Here is a 17,956-nt window from a genome sequence, read left to right as displayed (position 1 = left end):
GGCTAGACAGGATAGAGAATAAGTTCTAAAAAAGGTGGTACCAGTAAGATACTAGACAGGAGAAAGAAGAAAGCAAAAAGATTCAAAGTAGGTTAGCATTATTAGAAAATTATTAGCATTTTGAGAAAATGGTAGTCAAGCAGAAGCCCAGCACAGGAAGAGATTTGCACATGAAGACAAACAGGATTAAAAATATAATTCGGTCCTCTCCATCTTTGCTGGCATCTCTCTCTTCTGCTCGTTACTGAAAAGTCATTTAGAGAGATGACCTTTCAGTCAAGACTTTGCTATTGTCCCTTTCCTCCACACTTCTCAGGAATTTATGGTTTCAAACATTTGCCAGAAGCGTTTCAAAGTATCAGCAAGGCAAATCAGATCAAAACTGCTGAGACAACTTTGTGCTCAAAAACCGAGCACATAAACTATGCCAGTTTACTGGGTGAACAGGTCTCCTCCTTGTGACTTACTCAAGTAAAGACATACATTGGGTTGCTTTATTAAATCCAAACACACACTTGTGCTTTTAGGTGCTAACCTGTGTTTGATTCCTGGCAGAAGTCACAGTGAAGTCACAAACATCCCCATAATTAATTACTCATTCAAAAAGTAGCAAATACTATTTAAAAAACCAGATAGACATCTTGAGGGATTCCCAAGGGCAGCTATGAAATAATCCCCCCTGATTTTCAATAGAAACTCCCCATCTCAGATATAGGTGGGCATTTCATCCTGTGATATTTTTAACATCCAAATATCTTTACTGAAACCCAACTTTAGTTAAATGTAACTCTTTCTTTTTTTGGATGATTGCCACATACATTTTAGCATTTGCATCTGAAAGCAGCAGTCTCAAACTGAAAACAGGTGCTAGGAAACCTATTTAAATATTGACTGCAGGACTGCCAAAATGGGAGTCAGAACCTGGGAGGAAAGCACAAATTGATCATCAGATAGTTGGCTCTTAAATGCCTTAAATTATGCTGCTGGCAAAATGGCAGCTTCTGCCTGTCACGGTGATACAGCCTCTCTGTGTTGAATCTGATAGTTCCAGTTTACGGCACTGTTTAAGCCAGACACTCAAGGAAACAGTTACTTGGAATATGAGCACCTAAAAGAATTCTGAAAGGAGAGAAAAAAATATTCCTGAAGATAGCCTAGATGAGGTTGGTGTGCATCAAAAGGAGCATGGCCAGCAGGTCAAAGGAAGTGATCCTCCCCATCTACTCTGCCCTGGTCAGGTCCCACCTGGAGTATTGTGTTCAGTTCTGGGCTTCCTGGTATAAAAGGTACAGGGATCTCCTGGAGAGAGTCCAGAGGAGGGCTACAAAGATGATGAAAGTCCTGGAGCATCTCCCCTATGAGGAAAGGTTGAATAAACTGGGGCTGTTCAGCCTTGAGAGAAGAAGACTGAGAGGGGATCTGAGTAACGTTTATAAATATCTCAAGTGTGGGACACGGGGAAATGGCCAGCTCCTTTTCAGTGGTCTGTAGAGACAGAACAAGGGGCAATGGCTGCAAGTTGGAGCACAGGAAGTTCCACACCAATATGTGGAAGAACTTTTTCACAGTGAGGGTGACAGAGCCCTGGGACAGGCTGCCCAGGGAGGTGGTGGAGTCTCCATCTCCGGAGATATTCAAGACCTGTCTGGACGCCTATCTGTGCGACCTGTCCTAAGGAACCTGCTTTGGCAGGGGATTGGACTTGATGATCCCTTGAGGTGCCTTCCAATCCCTACAATTCTGTGAAGGTACAAAATGTAAGTACTTTAAAATAAAATAGGAAGGTGGAAGATGTGGTGGTTCACCCCCAAGCAGTGGCTGGGCACCACATGTGGCTCTGTCTATGGAGAAATAGACAGAGCCTCTGTGGGTTGGGATAAGGACAGTTTACTGACAAAAGCACCGTGAAAGGGGAACAATAACAGCAAATTTCACTCACATCCAAAGATAACACAGAGTACTGCACAGACAAGAGAACAGACCCACACCAGACTGCACTCAGACTTCCTTGGAGGCACCCAGGAGCATCACTCCCCATCCAGCCCATTTTATGGGGGAGTGATGTCAGGTGGTGTGGAAACCAGCCTGGGCCAACTCAGCTCACCTGTGCTGGCTGCTTGGGGAGGCTACCTCTGGCCTGGCCAGAACCAGGACAGAAGGGCTAAATAGTAAAGACATGGGGCATATCTCTAGTCTAACAACATTAAAAACTTTTTTCTTTATGGGAGAAACTCCCAGAGGGAATGCAAATCCAAAGAGCTTGACCTCTACAAAAGACTATTTGGATAGTCACTGGAGAATAGTCCTTGACTTGCCCATCTCACCAACGGCCCAAGGATTCTTTACAACAATTTTATTCTACCAGGACAAGGTAAAGGTGTTTTATGAAGTTTAAATGTTTCAAATAAAGTTTAGTTTCCCTTTGCTTAGTATGGGTCTTGGAAAAGATAAAGGGAGTAGAGAGACAAATCTGGAAAGTGATTTGGAATTTGGAAGGACCACTTGGCAATTTGTTACATAGATTTATATTCTTGCTACCTCATACATGACAGCTGCCTAATTCATACCTGCAGTCATCTGATCCTTTCAGAAACTGTATTGGTGTCTTATGAGGTAACTGCTAGGAGAACATCACACTACCTTTTCTAATTTTGGAAAGGAGCATTAAGACTTGATTAAAAAACTATTCGCAAGACTGTGGCAGTATGAAGAACTGTATTAGAAATAAGGTTATTCTGTAAGACAATACGAAAATCAGGAAAGGACTAACTACTAAAGCCCCAGCCATCAAACCACACGCAAGAGTGGCAGGGTGCATAAGTTTACAACAAGGCAGGGAGAGTTTATTGCTAGCAACCCTACTACAGTTAACGTAGCATAGCTTTCAACTGAGCCATAAGTTACAGATCAGAAGAAACTATGGCAGTTATTTCTCAGAGATTTCACTGTCAGGGAATGTATCAGAAATTTGGCACTACATACAAAAGTCTGTGTTGTCACAGTCTATTCTCTCTTTTTTTGTTCAGATAAACTGGAGTCATGTTTTGTAATGCATTTTGGCTGTGCTAATTTAAGCTTTGCAAGTTTACTGACACTTCTTACTTTTAGTTGTGCAAGCAAGTTTCGTGACTTATTTTTTCTAGGGTTGCTTGCAGCTTGATTTAGGTCAGCTCAGTTCCTTGATTTTGGCTTAACAGGTATTCTAGACAATTAAGGGGCTAATGCAAGAGGCATATGAAGAAGCTTCAGCAAACAGGAACAACACATCCTTTAACAAGATCATCTCCTGGCAGTAGGTGGCACACACTCAACAAGAGACACTAAACACACAGGTCTTTCCAGTCTTGCTGTTACAATCGAACAGATGTCAGTAACAGTCCCCAAACACAGGATTCCCAAAAGAGCTAAGTTATCCATGTAGGATATTACAGATGCATAAAGCTTGTGGATAACAGCAGTGTTCTTTGAGATGGCACATTCCACTGACAATCAGCTCCCACCTTTTTGTGCTATGAAGCCAGGAGTGCTTAATGCAGCTGTATAATGAAACAGATTGAGAAGACTAATCCAGCTAAAACAAAACAAATAAACAAAATCAGGAGGAGAAAAGAAAAATACTTCATGTACCTGAGTTTCCAGAACACAACGGGTGTTAAAAATGGTATAAGAATCCATAACTAATAGGCACTCTTAAGACTTCAATAATGCTTCAGAAAAGCATGCAACATTATAGCCACCTTCTTTTGTAGGCATTTTCTTATCTGTTGCTCTCCTGGAGTCCAGAAGCACCAAGTTAATGAAAAATGAATGCATTAAGTTCCCAAATTCTCACCCAGTTTACATTTAACAAACTGAAAAAATTTTTAAAAATAAAGTTGCCATTCTTATGTAGTTTAAAATATCCTCCTTGGAAATACTTGTCCCCCTCCCAATTTTTAGTTTAAAAAAGTTAATGTTTTCCCTTTCTTGTTCACTGAAGCCATCAGAACATCAATTAAGTATGAATAAGATGCATACAATACTATTTTTCCTGTGATGACTTTAAACCATGATAGATTGAGGAGACACTTGTACACTATCCATACTTTGTAAAAATATATTGGATTTTATCATCAAATACATTTTCTATAATTAATAAAAATCCAAAACATAGAGCACCTGAAACTAGCAGATCTCAAAAACTTTAGCTGCAACTCTTCCATAAGTTACACACCAGGCTGCCATGGAGACTGATGGATAATCCAAGGCCATGGCTGAGAGGGCAGCTGAGCCAGGAGGCACTATTTAGGCCAGATCTGTGATCTTGCCTGGTTGCTGTAGGACCTGGCTGTGTGCCCAGCACAGCTTCACCCTGTGAAGGAGGCCCTGGAGAAGGAATACCATCTGAATTGATTCCCAGGATGTCCCTCTTCTCTTTAAGATTTTTGGTATGCAGCTCCTGAGGGCAGGAATTATGGCCACCCTTGCTTTAAGCTATCCAAAACATTTTGCATTTGCAACGTTGAGTTAATGTTTAAGGGTTAAAGCAAGAAGAAACACTAATTAAGTTCTGTTAGAAAAATCTTTGGTGCCCCCTTGTGATAAAATATATCTATCACCAGAACGTATGCACTTGAAACCGAGGACAATTTTCAGTGAGGAAAGCAGTTCAACCCTCAAGATATTTTTACATTTAAATTAGTTAATTGAGCAAATCATTTCAAGAATTAGTTTCTTTTCTTGTTATCTATTCTGGTTTGCATAACGTTCTCCCTGGACCAGTCTATGACAGTTATTCAAGCCAAGGAAAAAGTCTAGCACAGGAACTTAAGCAGTACACCAGTGAGCGTTCTGCCAGAAGCAGAAAACAGGACCCATGCCTTGCCCTTTACAAAAAAATCATGCCCCCTCTTACTGTGTCCTTTGGGATACAGAGCTTTGGAACAGTTTCTCAACATAAACACTTCCAATAACAAAGCTGGAGAACAATGCATCCCAAAATTAGTTTGTTTGCCACAGCAGAGTATACCATAGGTAAAAGATAAAGGAAAATTGAACCTGAAATTCCAATATTTTGTACAAAAGCAGCACTCCCACAAAATTTTTCCAAAGATGGGAGAATGGTCTCAACACAGCCCAAATTCATGTTTAAAATCCAAAGAATTGCCACAATCTGTGTAGCATCTAACATATCAAAATGTGTACCAGGAAAATGTGATGGCAGAGGAATCGTATCAGAGGAAAACATTTTGTATCCCAATGGTCTACATACAGGCTAGGTATGGTGCTACTGAGTCCTGGCAGAACAAGGCATTTCTAGATGCATTCTTCAGGCCTCAAAAATGCATTACACACAATTAAGTACTTGGGAACTTTAGAACATGAGATAGGAGTCCTCCATTTAGGCAACAGCAGCATTTTAGGGTGATAATTAAGATTTATTTTAAAGTGGAAGACTGCTGCACAACTGCTGACGAATTCTGCAATACCCTCGCAGCTCCAAATGATAACTTTTAGGTAGTGTTACTGTATTTATCTAGGGTACTGTTGCTTCCCAGCTAACTTCCTCTTCTGCCAGAAGTTGCCACCCTCCTACCGCTTCATCTGGTTCTAGTCATGACACAATGTCTCTAAGTGTAAACAGCTAACGGAAATAGCTTTTTCACTAGGATTCAGGATGGAAAAGAAGCAGCTGAAATGCAGGCACAGTTTCCACACCCCAGTTGCCAGACATTGAAGGTACCTACAGAATCAAGACTCAACAACCCTCACAGGATTTTTTTCAACATGAGCTTTAAAACTCAGAGAGGAAAAATTAGAGGGGCTTTTAACACACAAACTCCAGTTTCCAAGTCAGAGATCTATTTTTATAAGAAGCTACTAGCATTCAATATCAGTGTTTATGGCTTCATTCAGAACGCCATTAGTACCCAGCACATTAAGGCCTTACTAGCGTTTAGACTTCCACCAAACGTGGACAGGTTCTAACACTGTACAGAGGCTTGTCAACGTTAAGTGGAAAAAAAATGCATTGTCTCTTCTTTAATGAGAATTTGAACTAAGCAGAGCTCAGGAAGTCTAAGTAAAAGCAAGATTTGGTTTTGTTTAACCAAATTAACACATTATTCCCAAGAAGTAGTCAGATTTTGTTGGGGCATCTGACAAGTTGAAACAGAATCTGCTAGATGTTTTGCACCCAAAAAAATCCTATAAGATTCACTACAGACAAAGAATTTGCGCTTATAGATATAAAACACAATCATACCAAATACTAAGTCACCGTGAGACTGAAGTAGGAAAAAAAATGTAAAAAGCCTAAAGCTTAGTTGCACAAAGTGTGAGGTTACACAGCTATGGTTCAAGTAAGAATTTACAGGAAAAATGGGATCTTTTCAAAATTTGAGAGAGAAGAATGTGGGAGTACTACACCTAGTGACTAAGCTGCAAGTGTGCAGAAGACATAAAAGTATTGCATTGGCCAAAGTATTTCTTGTAGAGAAAAGAAAGGCCTGATACTATTCAGGGTCTTGAGGAGTCTTTACCTGGCATACTGATCACATAGATTCACAGACTAGAATCCAATGGACACAGTGAAGAATCATTAAGACAATCCATGAGACAGAGGTTGTAGCTAAGAGATGAGACCAAGGTCAGCGTTTTTTTTGTCAGGGAAATAAAGAGGGGCCATTTATATTACAGTCATAACACTGGAGACAGAAGTCAGAGGGGAAGAACAGATGTATAAAATAGCTACTTTCGTAGCAATGCTGGGGGAAAAAAGGGCAACTATTTAACTGAATAGTAGAGCAATCTGGAATAGGTCTAAAAAAAAGGTCATCAGAACTTTTTATCCAGTTTTGAGGTAGAACTTGTTGAGTCATCATAAGAGTTGGCACTAGACTCCAGCAGTCCCTATCTAATATGACACTGTTTTCTAATCTGAGGTATTTCGTCATGTTCCTATGACAATAAAGAAAAGGAATTATTTATTGTATTAAAATTAACCTGAATGGCCTAAATTGCCTAAGAGGTACTAATGAATAACCAGTATATGGAATAGGAAAATAGTATGTCAGATGTTGATGAGCTCCATTATGTAATTTTTTTATTATTATTACTTTTTAGCTAGTTAGTGATAGAACATACTAACATTCTCTATCCTATAAACAAATCAAAAGATTTATAATGGGCTCTTTGCCTAAGATCTTCCATACTTGTCACCAAGGGAAAAATGATCAGAGACTTAAATATTTTCAATTTCCTTCTCACAGACCACTTGAGGTTTATGGTGGTTGCTCCAGAAAAAAAAAAAGATTTATGAAGTACAACACTTGCAGCAACATATGTCAGCAAGAAAAGCTTACTTTTAAGAATTCTTTTTTAAAATTTAAACCCACAGCTCTGGCTCAAACCATCACCTTCAGAAATTTAAATACATTCCCTGGGCTTCATTTGTAAGCATTATCGTTCCTCCCACTATAGATCATGTTTGTCTGAAGGGAAATAAGGATTGCAAAATTAAGGTTTTAGGCAGCAAATAAACCAACTATTATCTTCATCCCTTTCCAACAATCTGTTGTTAATTGTAAGAAAAATTCTTGAGCTGGAATATAATCATGAGTTGGATATTTTACAAAACTCTGGACTATTGTCCATTCTAGCCAAGGACCACTTTTTCATCCTTCTCTGTGCTAGCTAGAAGTGTTAACACCTGACCTCAGGTCTCCAAAAATTAATTCGGTCTAGCAGAAAGAGAAAGACACTAGATGCGCATCCCTAAATACCCTGTCACTCACGAATGTTATTTTTGTGTGGTGGTGTTTGTGGAGGCTTTTGGAGAAGGTGGGGTTTGTTTGGCTTGTTGTCTTTAGGGTTTCTTTTTATTTTCGGGGCGGGGGGAGGGGGGGGCGGAGGTGGTGGTGCATGTGTTTGGTTTTCTGTGTCTTACGAAGTAGGAGCCTTTGTTCTTTTTTGTTTTGATTTAAGTCCATTCAAGTGTGATGGGGAATAATTGAGGGATACAGTATACAGAAAAAAAAAAGCATACTAACAGGGAGTCAAAAAGGTTACTTCACTCCCCTACCACAAAGTCTTTGCTTCTGTCAATAGCACAATCAAATCTAATGAAAAAAAAATTATTCCCGTCACCCAAATTATTAGTCTGACAGATAACTGTAACATACCACATGCTCTGTTAAATACATTATCCTTTACCCACACATTAAGAATATCACTATTTTATTTCTCCCTTATGTCAAGGCATAAAGCTCATTTTATTATTTAAAAAAAAAAACCCAAACCAATCACTGTCAGAGAGAAGCATTACCGATAGACAAGTCTGGGTTTCTCACTTCCCCCCACCTCTGGTGCAGCAGTGGATGACAGCAGAGAACTCATTTCACCCAACCACCAGTGCATAGTGACATTCATGACAGACCTAGCTGAACAAGAGTGATTTGATTCAAATGATTTTTGTGATGCAGATTTAGAAAGATAAAGGTTCAAGCATACCAAAACAGGAGGGAAGGTGTCTAAAATTACCCGAGTCATATTTCACACTTTTTCCTCTCAAGCTGCTCCTTGTTGGATGTACACAGTAGATTCCAAAAGATTTTACCTTTAAAAACAAATAATGCTTATACTAGAACAAATTCAGAACCCCAGGAATTATTCAGATTTTAGCAAAAGCAAATTGTCTGGATGGGGTCACACACATCTTACAAAATGTTTTCCTCAAAGGGAAAGAATACTTAACAACAACTGAATCTCAAACAACGTTCACATATGTCTTTCCATCCAAAGGTGTACCTGTTTCACCAATACTTTCAAATCTATTGGTCAAGCTCTCAAATTAAGGGGTGCCTCAGGAATTTCTGAATGTCACAGTTTGGTGTAACTGGATGCTTGTAAAGAAGTGGGAGGCTTCAGGGATGGCTCCTGCAAGAAGCAGCCAAAAGCATTCTGCAGGCCCCAGAGAGTAAACATCGGCCAAGTCAAGGCCAGAGTCATTGCTGGCCAAGGCCGAGCCCATCAGCAATGGTCACAGTGCCTCTGGGAATCACATTTAGGAGAAAAATGCCCACAAGCAGCCGTGTTTTGCCACCAGAGAAGCAAGTGAGAAGATGTAAGAAACTGTGCAGACACCAAGTGGGGAAGAAGGAGGTGTGGGGGAAACAAGACACTCCAAGTGCCAGAGAGAGAGATGCCCCTGCAGCCTGTGGAGAAGACCATGGTGAAGCAGGCTGTCCCCCTGCAGCCCATGGATAATGACATGGGGCAGAGACCATCTACAGGCTGTGGAGACACCAACCCATACTGCAGCAGGTTTGCTGGCAGACTTGTGACAGTGTGGGGGTCCAGGCTGGAGAAGTATGGGCCTGAAGATCAGTAGCCCACAGAAGGGAGCTGTGCCTTGGCACATGGTGAGGAGATGACACCCCGATAGGAAGGACTCACACTGAAGAAATTTGGGGAGGACTATCTCCCGTGGGTGGGACCCCACAGGGCAGCAGGGGAAGGATGTGTGTGGAATGCTCCACCATCCCCACCCCACCCCCAGCTAAGAACAACAACTCAGGAGGAACTGACTGAAACCCCCATTCCTTGCCCCTCCCCATGCCACAAGGTGGGGAGGGAAGAAGGGAGCAGAATTATGACTAAGGTCTGCCAAGGAGGGAGGGATGGGGGAAAGTAGAGGTGTTAAGATCTGGAAAGGAAAGTAGCTTGTAAGGAAGTGACTGAATTTTATTCCCTGCCTCTCCCCACACCACAATGGGTGGGGGTGGGGGATGTTGAAGAAGGGAGGAAAAATCAGGACTAAAGTGGAGTCTGCTAAGAAGGGAAGCAGGGGGGGGAGGGGGCGCAGCAAAGGTGCTTTAAGACCCAGCTGCACTTCTCATTATCCAACTCCTGTTTCACTGGATGTTGTAATAAATTAGTTTTCTTTCCTTTATTCTGTGCTGAGTCTGTTTTGTCCAAGACACTAATTGCAGAATGATCTCTCCCTCTCCTTATCTGGACTCCCAAGCCTCCCAATATCTATTTTCTGCCCTGTCCAGCTGAAAAAGGGGAGTGATAGAACTGCTTTAGTGGGCATTTGGCCTCTAGTCAGGACCAAACCATCTCACTAGACTACACCACCACAGATGAGAAAGCAAGAAGCAAGCCCACTCCTCTGTCCTAACTCTAGCAAATTCAAGAATGCATTTAAAGCTTTTCTTTTTTTTTTTTTTAAATGAAGTGCATTGGCATTTAACAAAGGTAAAATGTAGTGATGCTAATAGCAGCCTGACATGCTATATATATTCTGCATTGCCATTATTATCATTCCCTATAGTATACTTGATAGTTCAGTGATGAGAAGCAAAATTAATCCAAATTAAGTTCTTATAAAGGTACAAACTATATACTTTTTTTCTGGTACTAAATTTGTGTACTATAACTTCCTGGCTACAAAGTTGTTCATCATGTCAGATTAACCTTAATTGAAGGCATTAAACATTTCTAAAAATGTACAGTTTGTTACTCTATACGCAAGAATAAAAAAAACCCAACCCACTATGTCCCTGAACTAAATTAATTTAAGCAGACCTCAAACACTTGACGTTCCAAAAGTTTAGCAATATTCCTGCTTGCAGTCTTCTTGTCTGTAATGATTTGCATCCTTCCTAAACCAAAAATATATGCACACACCCCTCTATATTCCCTAGTTTGTCCCAAAATGCTTTCCCTCAATTGCTCCCTCAGAGTAGATTCTATATAAATTCCTCTTTCAGTCTTCCAGTTCAGGTGCTACCAGTCTAACTCCAGAGAAGAACACAAAGCCTTAGCATGTACAAATAACTATGGAATTAAAGTGTTGGTAATTTTATTCACTCAATAAATGGGAATTTCTGGCCAATATATTGGGCTTATCTCTTCTTTAATGATACCATCTTTGGTTAAGAATGTTAGTACAAAAACTTCTATGACATTTTATCAACCATGTTTTTCCTCCTCCTTTCAAATGCTAGGTGTAGCTGCCCTAGAAATCAAATATGCTAGAATTACTAACCAAATTGCAAATTACAACAGCTAAAGATGAGAAATAGGAAGTGATGTCTCTAGAATATCCTTAAGTGCATCATCCTTGTCTTAAACATCCACAGATTGCACAGGAAGAAAAAAAAAAGAATCTCAGAAGTTATTTGCAATTTTCAGACAATAAAATTAAAATATATATGTGAAGAAATAGAGGCAGATACGTAACTTATAACTTAATACTTGATTGAAAGGTTGGGGGTTTTCGTCAGATTACTTTTTAAGTATCTCGGTGGCAAGACTTACCTACAAATACACACAGTAAATTTACATCACCACAAATATAGCACATAGGACAAAAACAGAGGGAAAGAAACACCAGATGACAAGTGTTCTACAATATGCACGTGGCAAATTAATTCTCTGAAAGGATGAATAGGAAATCAATTGAAGTAAATTAACATTATACCTTCCTAGAGCAAGTACTGTGTTCACTTTTGTCACATTTTAAGCTGTTTGCTATTGCTAGGCTTTAAAACAAGCCACACACAGAAATCATTTGAGATGAGAGGCACATTAGGCTCTTCTGTAAAGGATCAGCATATTTAGCTTGAGCTAAATCAATTGCCTTAAGTAAATCTACAGATAAAGGATGATTTCTGGCAGTAGACAATTGTTTAATTCAAGGGGAAGTATGAAGATGATGTACTATCTGGGAGATGAGGTAAAATCAGCGTAAATGTAAAGTTAAGTTGACAACAACATGTAATGCAACAGCATATTTAGGTATGAATATATAGTATATCACCTGAAGTCAAGTAAAGACAAAAATTCTGTAGAAAACAATAGAATATCCACACAGCATCAGATTGGTTTAGAAATTACAATGCAATTGACTTGCATTATAGAAGCTAAGAGAACAACAAAATAACTATTCTGATATCAAATTCAGACAACTAATACAGTGCTTGTGAAGTATCATCATTTACATAAGTAGAAGTATTTTTTATTTCTGTACCTAGTTTCCAACTAAGATATTTAAAACATTTACAGTGAAGAGAATAAATGAGTCCCATTAAATTTTTTTTAAAAATAAATTTTCTTTAATTTGTCCTTAAGACAATCACATTTTAAACATCTATGAGGTACTGTAAGCTAGATATTGAAGACTACATTTAAGATACTTTATTAAAAGTGTAAGATGTTAGTAAGCACCTAACTATCACTACATAACAGGTAAAACAAGACAATGTTTTAAAATGTTCATTTTTTTTCAAAAACATACTAAGGTAATTAAGATGAGATTGTCTTCATAAGTCAGCAAAATTACATTGAATGATACTTTAAAAATGCATATATTTAAGAAGAATATGAACAATATTAGGAATTTAAGTGAAGGGGAAAAGGAATTAAGTGTAAGGAGTTACAAGCCTTACAAATTTAGAGTCTTTTTAAATTTCTTTTGCTTTGGGCACTTCCTGGAGCTGCATCATTTTTGTTCATCCGTTTTGCAGATAAACTGTTGCATTCTTTTGACCCATGGAAAGCATGCAGACATAATATACAGAACTCAAATGCACATGCCTCTCTGCTACATATTCCCCGTTTCTTTACCAATTGATATTTAGCAGGATATTGACATCTTGGACAGGGTTTTAGAGCTTCATCTGTGAACAGAGTTTTAGCAGCCTGTAGCAAGAGGAGGGACAGAAGAGCTACTTAGTTCTTATAAATGAAGATTTCCTTAAAACACAAAAGAATCATTTCTTAGCTACCTACTTTTATGTATTCGTCCTGTCTACTAGTTGAATGGGGAACAGAACTGCATCTCCTGGGTGTAAGTTTGATGTATGAAAGTGGTGTTTGTGCTACAATTCTGGCTTGAGCTTGAACAGGCCTTAGAGCAGATCTATTGAGAACATTAAGTCTTGTGGCAGCATCTTCAGCTTTCAATAAATATTCCTGTTAAAGTTTAAAAAGAAAAGGGAAAGAAAAAGAAGCAAACAAAAAACCCAAACCCCCACACAAAAGGAGGCAAATCAGGGGTTTATTTCATTTGGGATTCGCAGCTTTCTCTCTTCCCCCCTCACCTCCCAACACCGCATTAGAAAAGGAAATAATGTAAAGTGCATGAATTTCCCATTAAATGTTTACATTTAGTAATTGAAGGAGAGAGAGGAACCATTAAAACCAAAGTCCCTCAACCAGAGTAAAAAGCCAACTGTCTTTTAGCACTCTTCATTGGTCCTTTCTGATTTAGGATTTCCCAATAGCAAACATCAGCTTTGTCACAATTAAAGCAAGGTTACACTGAAGCGTACATATATACACACATGGAGCATCTAAAGTTTATATTGCTATTCATATGCTTACTTTTCTAGAAATTCCCTAAAAAACTTCTGTGCCCTTCTGATACTCATGTACATCAAAGTTGTTTAGCCACAAACATCCCCAAAAATCATCCAGAAGTAATTTAGAGTAGGTCCTACTACACTGCAGACTGGAGTGAAACTGAAGTTGAGGAAGAACATGACACAAAGGTATAAATAGGGTCTAAGATCCAAAGACAGAATCAGCGGAGGAAGAGATCCTATAAGATTCTCAAGGGGAAGAGGGGTGGGGGAGGAATAAAAAGGAAGGAATAAAAAAAAGTATCAAATAGTTGAAACTACTCAAAACTATAGACAGTTGAAAGGCAATAAAAGCAATTGCATTCTTCTGTTAGAATCCTTCTCATACTCATGCTGGAACTGTCTCTATCAGTTACCTTTCTGTAGCTTTACAAGTTGTTTTTTCTTTCCTTTGACCTGTTTTTTTTCACACTTGAAAAAAAAATGTTACCTTTGAGACAAACCTTACCCCAGCTTCTTCTCTCAGGTGTTTTATGTACAACTTTCTCCTCTTATCTGCACTTCTATCTTGTATAATGATTTCACGCCAGGTTTTGCTTACTTTCCAAATGCTGGAATTAAAAATAAACAAAGAAAAAGAAAAAGTTATCCACTTTCACATTTTTGCCAACTAGCACAGAAGTCATGATAGTAGGACTACTTTTTAAGATTTTTGCATTATTTCATATATTATCAGATATTTTCCAGACTACTGCTATGTACTTTGAGACATCACTGCATTGTCGTGAAACGGATCTCATGTGCCCTCATGCACCACTGCATAGAATAGAAAAGCTGAGAGAAGTGCAATATAAATAACACAATATATCTTTGACTTAAAAATTATGTTTCTTCCTTCCACATAAGCCACTTACCAAGGTTGTTTCTGAAGTCACATTGTTGTGTTCTGAAAACAAATGTGCCCTTATATTTCCATCTATTGTCTAATCCCCTTTTAATTAATAACACACATAGCACTCTTGATTTCTTTGAAATAAGTCACAGATTCTATTAATTCAAAATTAATCTAGAACATTATAGATGAAGCTAAATACTTGGAGCATCTTTGTGCTTAGAAGTAACTGAGAAAATGAAAGACACAAGGAAAAATCTAGAAAATGTATTTTGAGTACTACGCATTATTGTGAACTTGTAATGAGATTAAATTACTTTCTAGGCTTACAGAAATCTTTAATATATTTTAAATGTACAGGTATTGTTATTTGGGTTTAGGTTTACTAATTCCCACATTTGACTTTGTTTTGAATTGTCCCCATACAATATATTTTTAGAACTACACAGAAAGAGCCACTTGGTTAATGGTGACAAAACTTTTTTTTGTTTCCCCAGAAATAAAGAAGTTATATTGACAATACCCAATATTTTATTTTCAGAAATACATATTTTCATCAGGACACACGCAGAGGACACAGTCGTACTTACCTGCATAGACTTTCCACTGTCAAAGCATCTAAAACCATAGCAAGAACATGTTTTAAGTTTCTGTATTTTAATTCTGTTAAAATATCTAATTTTTCAAGACCCATTTTCTTGCCAATAAGTCCAGCAAGAACATGCTGTGATGCATATATTTCTGTTCCATCAGTATTCTCTGATATTTGATTTTGGTCTGATCCGTGTCTTTGCAAGCAAATATCATGAACTATTTTCAGAGCTGGAGTTCTTGAGAGATCTCCATGACTTAGAACTACATCTCTGGTAGGCTGGTCTTCTAAAAATAATGCATCATCTTGACTGATAAAGTTTCTTCCTTCTGTTAACATACATGCTGAAATAAAAGGACCGCCATGGTGATCTTCTGTCTCTGACTGTAAGCCTTGCTCCTGAAGAGTGGATAACCTTCTAACTCGTTCAAGTTTCCTTGTCTTTCTTTTGGTATCCAGAATTTTTGAACCTTCTTTACATTTTTGGAAGGACTGTTGGAAAGATCCCTCATGATCAGACAATGAGTCTCCTGATTTGTCCAAATGAAGTGAATTATATCCACTATCTTCAGGTGTTGAAAGAGATGGGTAGTCTGCCAGCTTAACATGGGGAGAGGTTATATCATGTATTTCAACTTTAAAATTCTCAACAAGACTGTCGACAGCAGTCAGGAACTTACCCTTGTTAGCCTCAGGCAACACAGTGTCAGTAGGAGTCCTAAGTAACCCATCACTAACACTCATATGGACACTTTCATTGAATTCATTAGCGTTACTACTAGTAATATCCTTACAGTGAATTGGAGACAAACATTCTGGTTCTAACAACAAAGGGTCCTTACATTTGGACTCATCTAGTGTAGAAGTCCTTTGTTGTGAAAAGGAAAGTCTCCGTTTTTGGCAACCAGGATTAGAGTCTTCAGTTTTTGAAGTGCTAGCTGTCAGAGGTTTGTAACTTTTATCTTTTGGAGAATCTGAAGCAGTTTGTGAGAGTTTTCCTTCAGAGCTCAATACAGAAGAGAATATTTTTTTCCTGATGCTTCCTGAAGAACTAGCTTGTCTTTCACAGCCTCCTACAGTTGTGACAGCTGGAACAGCCTTGGACAAAAGCAGCCTCCTGCGTAGCGAGGAGCCTTTTCTACTCACTTTGGGAGTTTCAAGAAAGTCTGCACTTCTATTTGCTTCCCTTCTTTCTGATGAAGATATAGAATTCATTTTATATTCAATAGATGATGACACAGGAAAAAGAGAATTTGGATGAGCGTGGTCAGAAGGCTCTTGTAGCAATGATAAACTTGTTAAATTCAGTGCTGCTTTTTGTTCTACACCAGAATCTTTTACTGAGTCATTGCATCTGCTGTCCAGAAACACTGAAGTGTAACCTGTGTCTTTAAAATTGGAGTATTTAAAACTGCTGCTGGGAGATGTTAATCTATTTCTTTTATGAATATTTAACATTGCTGAAGGACTGTCTGACATCCTCTGCTTGGCACTTGGACTTTGCAGGTGAAGTCTGTGTTATTTCTGAAACAAAGAATAGAAGTAGCCACCAAACACCATCAGACTAGTAAGAAAGCTTCGTGCAAGTCTATCAAGCTAGCAGCCACAACAAAAGTATTTTCATTAGTAGAAATAGTGCTTATACAGGAACACAAAGATAAACTGAAATCAAGCAGAAGGTTAGAATGAGTGATTAAAAAGAATAGTATGCTGTGAGGCAAATTAAATCTTACACCCAGCTAGCTAATGAGAGTGAATGGTGTGTTATCTGCCTTAACATTTAAATGCTATTTTGTAAAGAAGCTCTGTGGGCAAATTGAGTGTTCTGAAGCTTTACACTTTAAAGAAACTGATAGAATTACTATACATCCTCTCACTGCATACACAGAGCATTTCTTTTAAACTTAGTAAGTATAAAAGCTAAGAGCTACTACATATTTTCCTAGAAAAGTTACAGGTGGCTGATGCACCCATTTAACCACGAGGGGTAAGAATACAGACATATTTTTGCTATTCATACATGGCAGAGTTCCTCCACCCTAATCAGAGTGGTGATAGGCTTTCTACAAGAGGCAGTAGCAGTATAAAAGATGTTATGAATAGTGCCAATACAAGGGCTGTTCTCACAGAAACCAGAGCACTTCACATCAACATTGCAAGACTTACAAAGATGGAATCAGCACCTTTTACCGGGGTATGTTACTGGCCTCCTCCAGAACTGGCATTGTAGAATGTAAGCCTGGAAACAGTCGTTGACTTTTCTGAATAGACTAAAGTAGGATCCTTTAAAGGTCGTTTAAAGACCAAATATTAAGACACTGCTAATATCCCAACAGTTCTGACTTAGTCAGGCCCTAAGCCACCAAACACAAGCAGTGGGAACCCAAATTGCCAGGGGTAGGGGAACACTGCTGCCCTTCAGTTGACTATTCATGCTATGAACAGAGGAACACGTCAGCATAGCTCTTCTTTTCACAAAAGGAAGACTACCTACAAGAGACCTGCAGTAATAACAAGGTGATTTTTGTGTAACCTACAAAAACAATATGGGTTTTGGTGGGTTTTTTAACACTGAATATTGGTGAACTGCAGTTGTTTAGCAAACGTTGCCAGGAGATAGTCCTACCCAAAAATGATGATGGAGATTTAAATTTTGAATGTTAGAGACAGCTATTCAAAATCTCAACCACACCAACCTCCTTCTGCCCCCTCCCTCCAGCCCTCCCAAAGAAGAACCCACTACACTTACCTTTAAAATATTAATATTTTCCTTAAACACACCCAAAGTAACAACTCATTTAATAAAAGTGCACAGGCCTGCAGGTTTAGAAAATTAGTGTTCAGGCAGCACGCTGAAGAAACAACAAGAGAAAGAGGCTTGCAGTTTCATTCTCAAGACATTCCATAGGAGAAATTACCTAACCTTATGAACAGCTGAGAGCAGAGGAAAATTAAGTTATTATGGTATAAAATAATTTAAGCAAATGCATGTTTAACAAAAATCACATGAAAACAAGATTTTGCAGCTGTAGGTGAGACCAGAACAGTTGGTTAACTCCAGTATGTTGTAAATAAGCCAGTGTCCAGCAGGAGGAGCGTGTGAGCTTACGATAGTGATTTTGC

The 17,956-nt window shown here is 38.7% G+C and overlaps 1 protein-coding gene across 1 annotated transcript; it reads right to left on the bottom strand.

Annotated features, from left to right (window-relative positions):
- Positions 1-12,438: 12,438 nt before the first annotated feature.
- FBXO43 (F-box protein 43) lies at positions 12,439-16,312 on the bottom strand (the record flags this gene model as incomplete). Its single annotated transcript, XM_084260070.1, has 4 exons — positions 12,439-12,687; positions 12,778-12,960; positions 13,858-13,960; positions 14,832-16,312. 4 exons carry the CDS (start codon positions 16,310-16,312, stop codon positions 12,439-12,441), a joined length of 2,016 nt encoding a protein of 671 aa, XP_084116196.1.
- Between the last annotated feature and the right edge of the window lie 1,644 nt (positions 16,313-17,956).

Source organism: Gallinula chloropus, assembly GCF_964237585.1.
Source record: "Gallinula chloropus genome assembly, chromosome: 2".
Classification (NCBI taxonomy): Eukaryota; Metazoa; Chordata; class Aves; order Gruiformes; family Rallidae; genus Gallinula; species Gallinula chloropus.
Note: the sequence above shows the minus strand (reverse complement) of the source record. Positions and strands in the feature narration are given on the sequence as shown.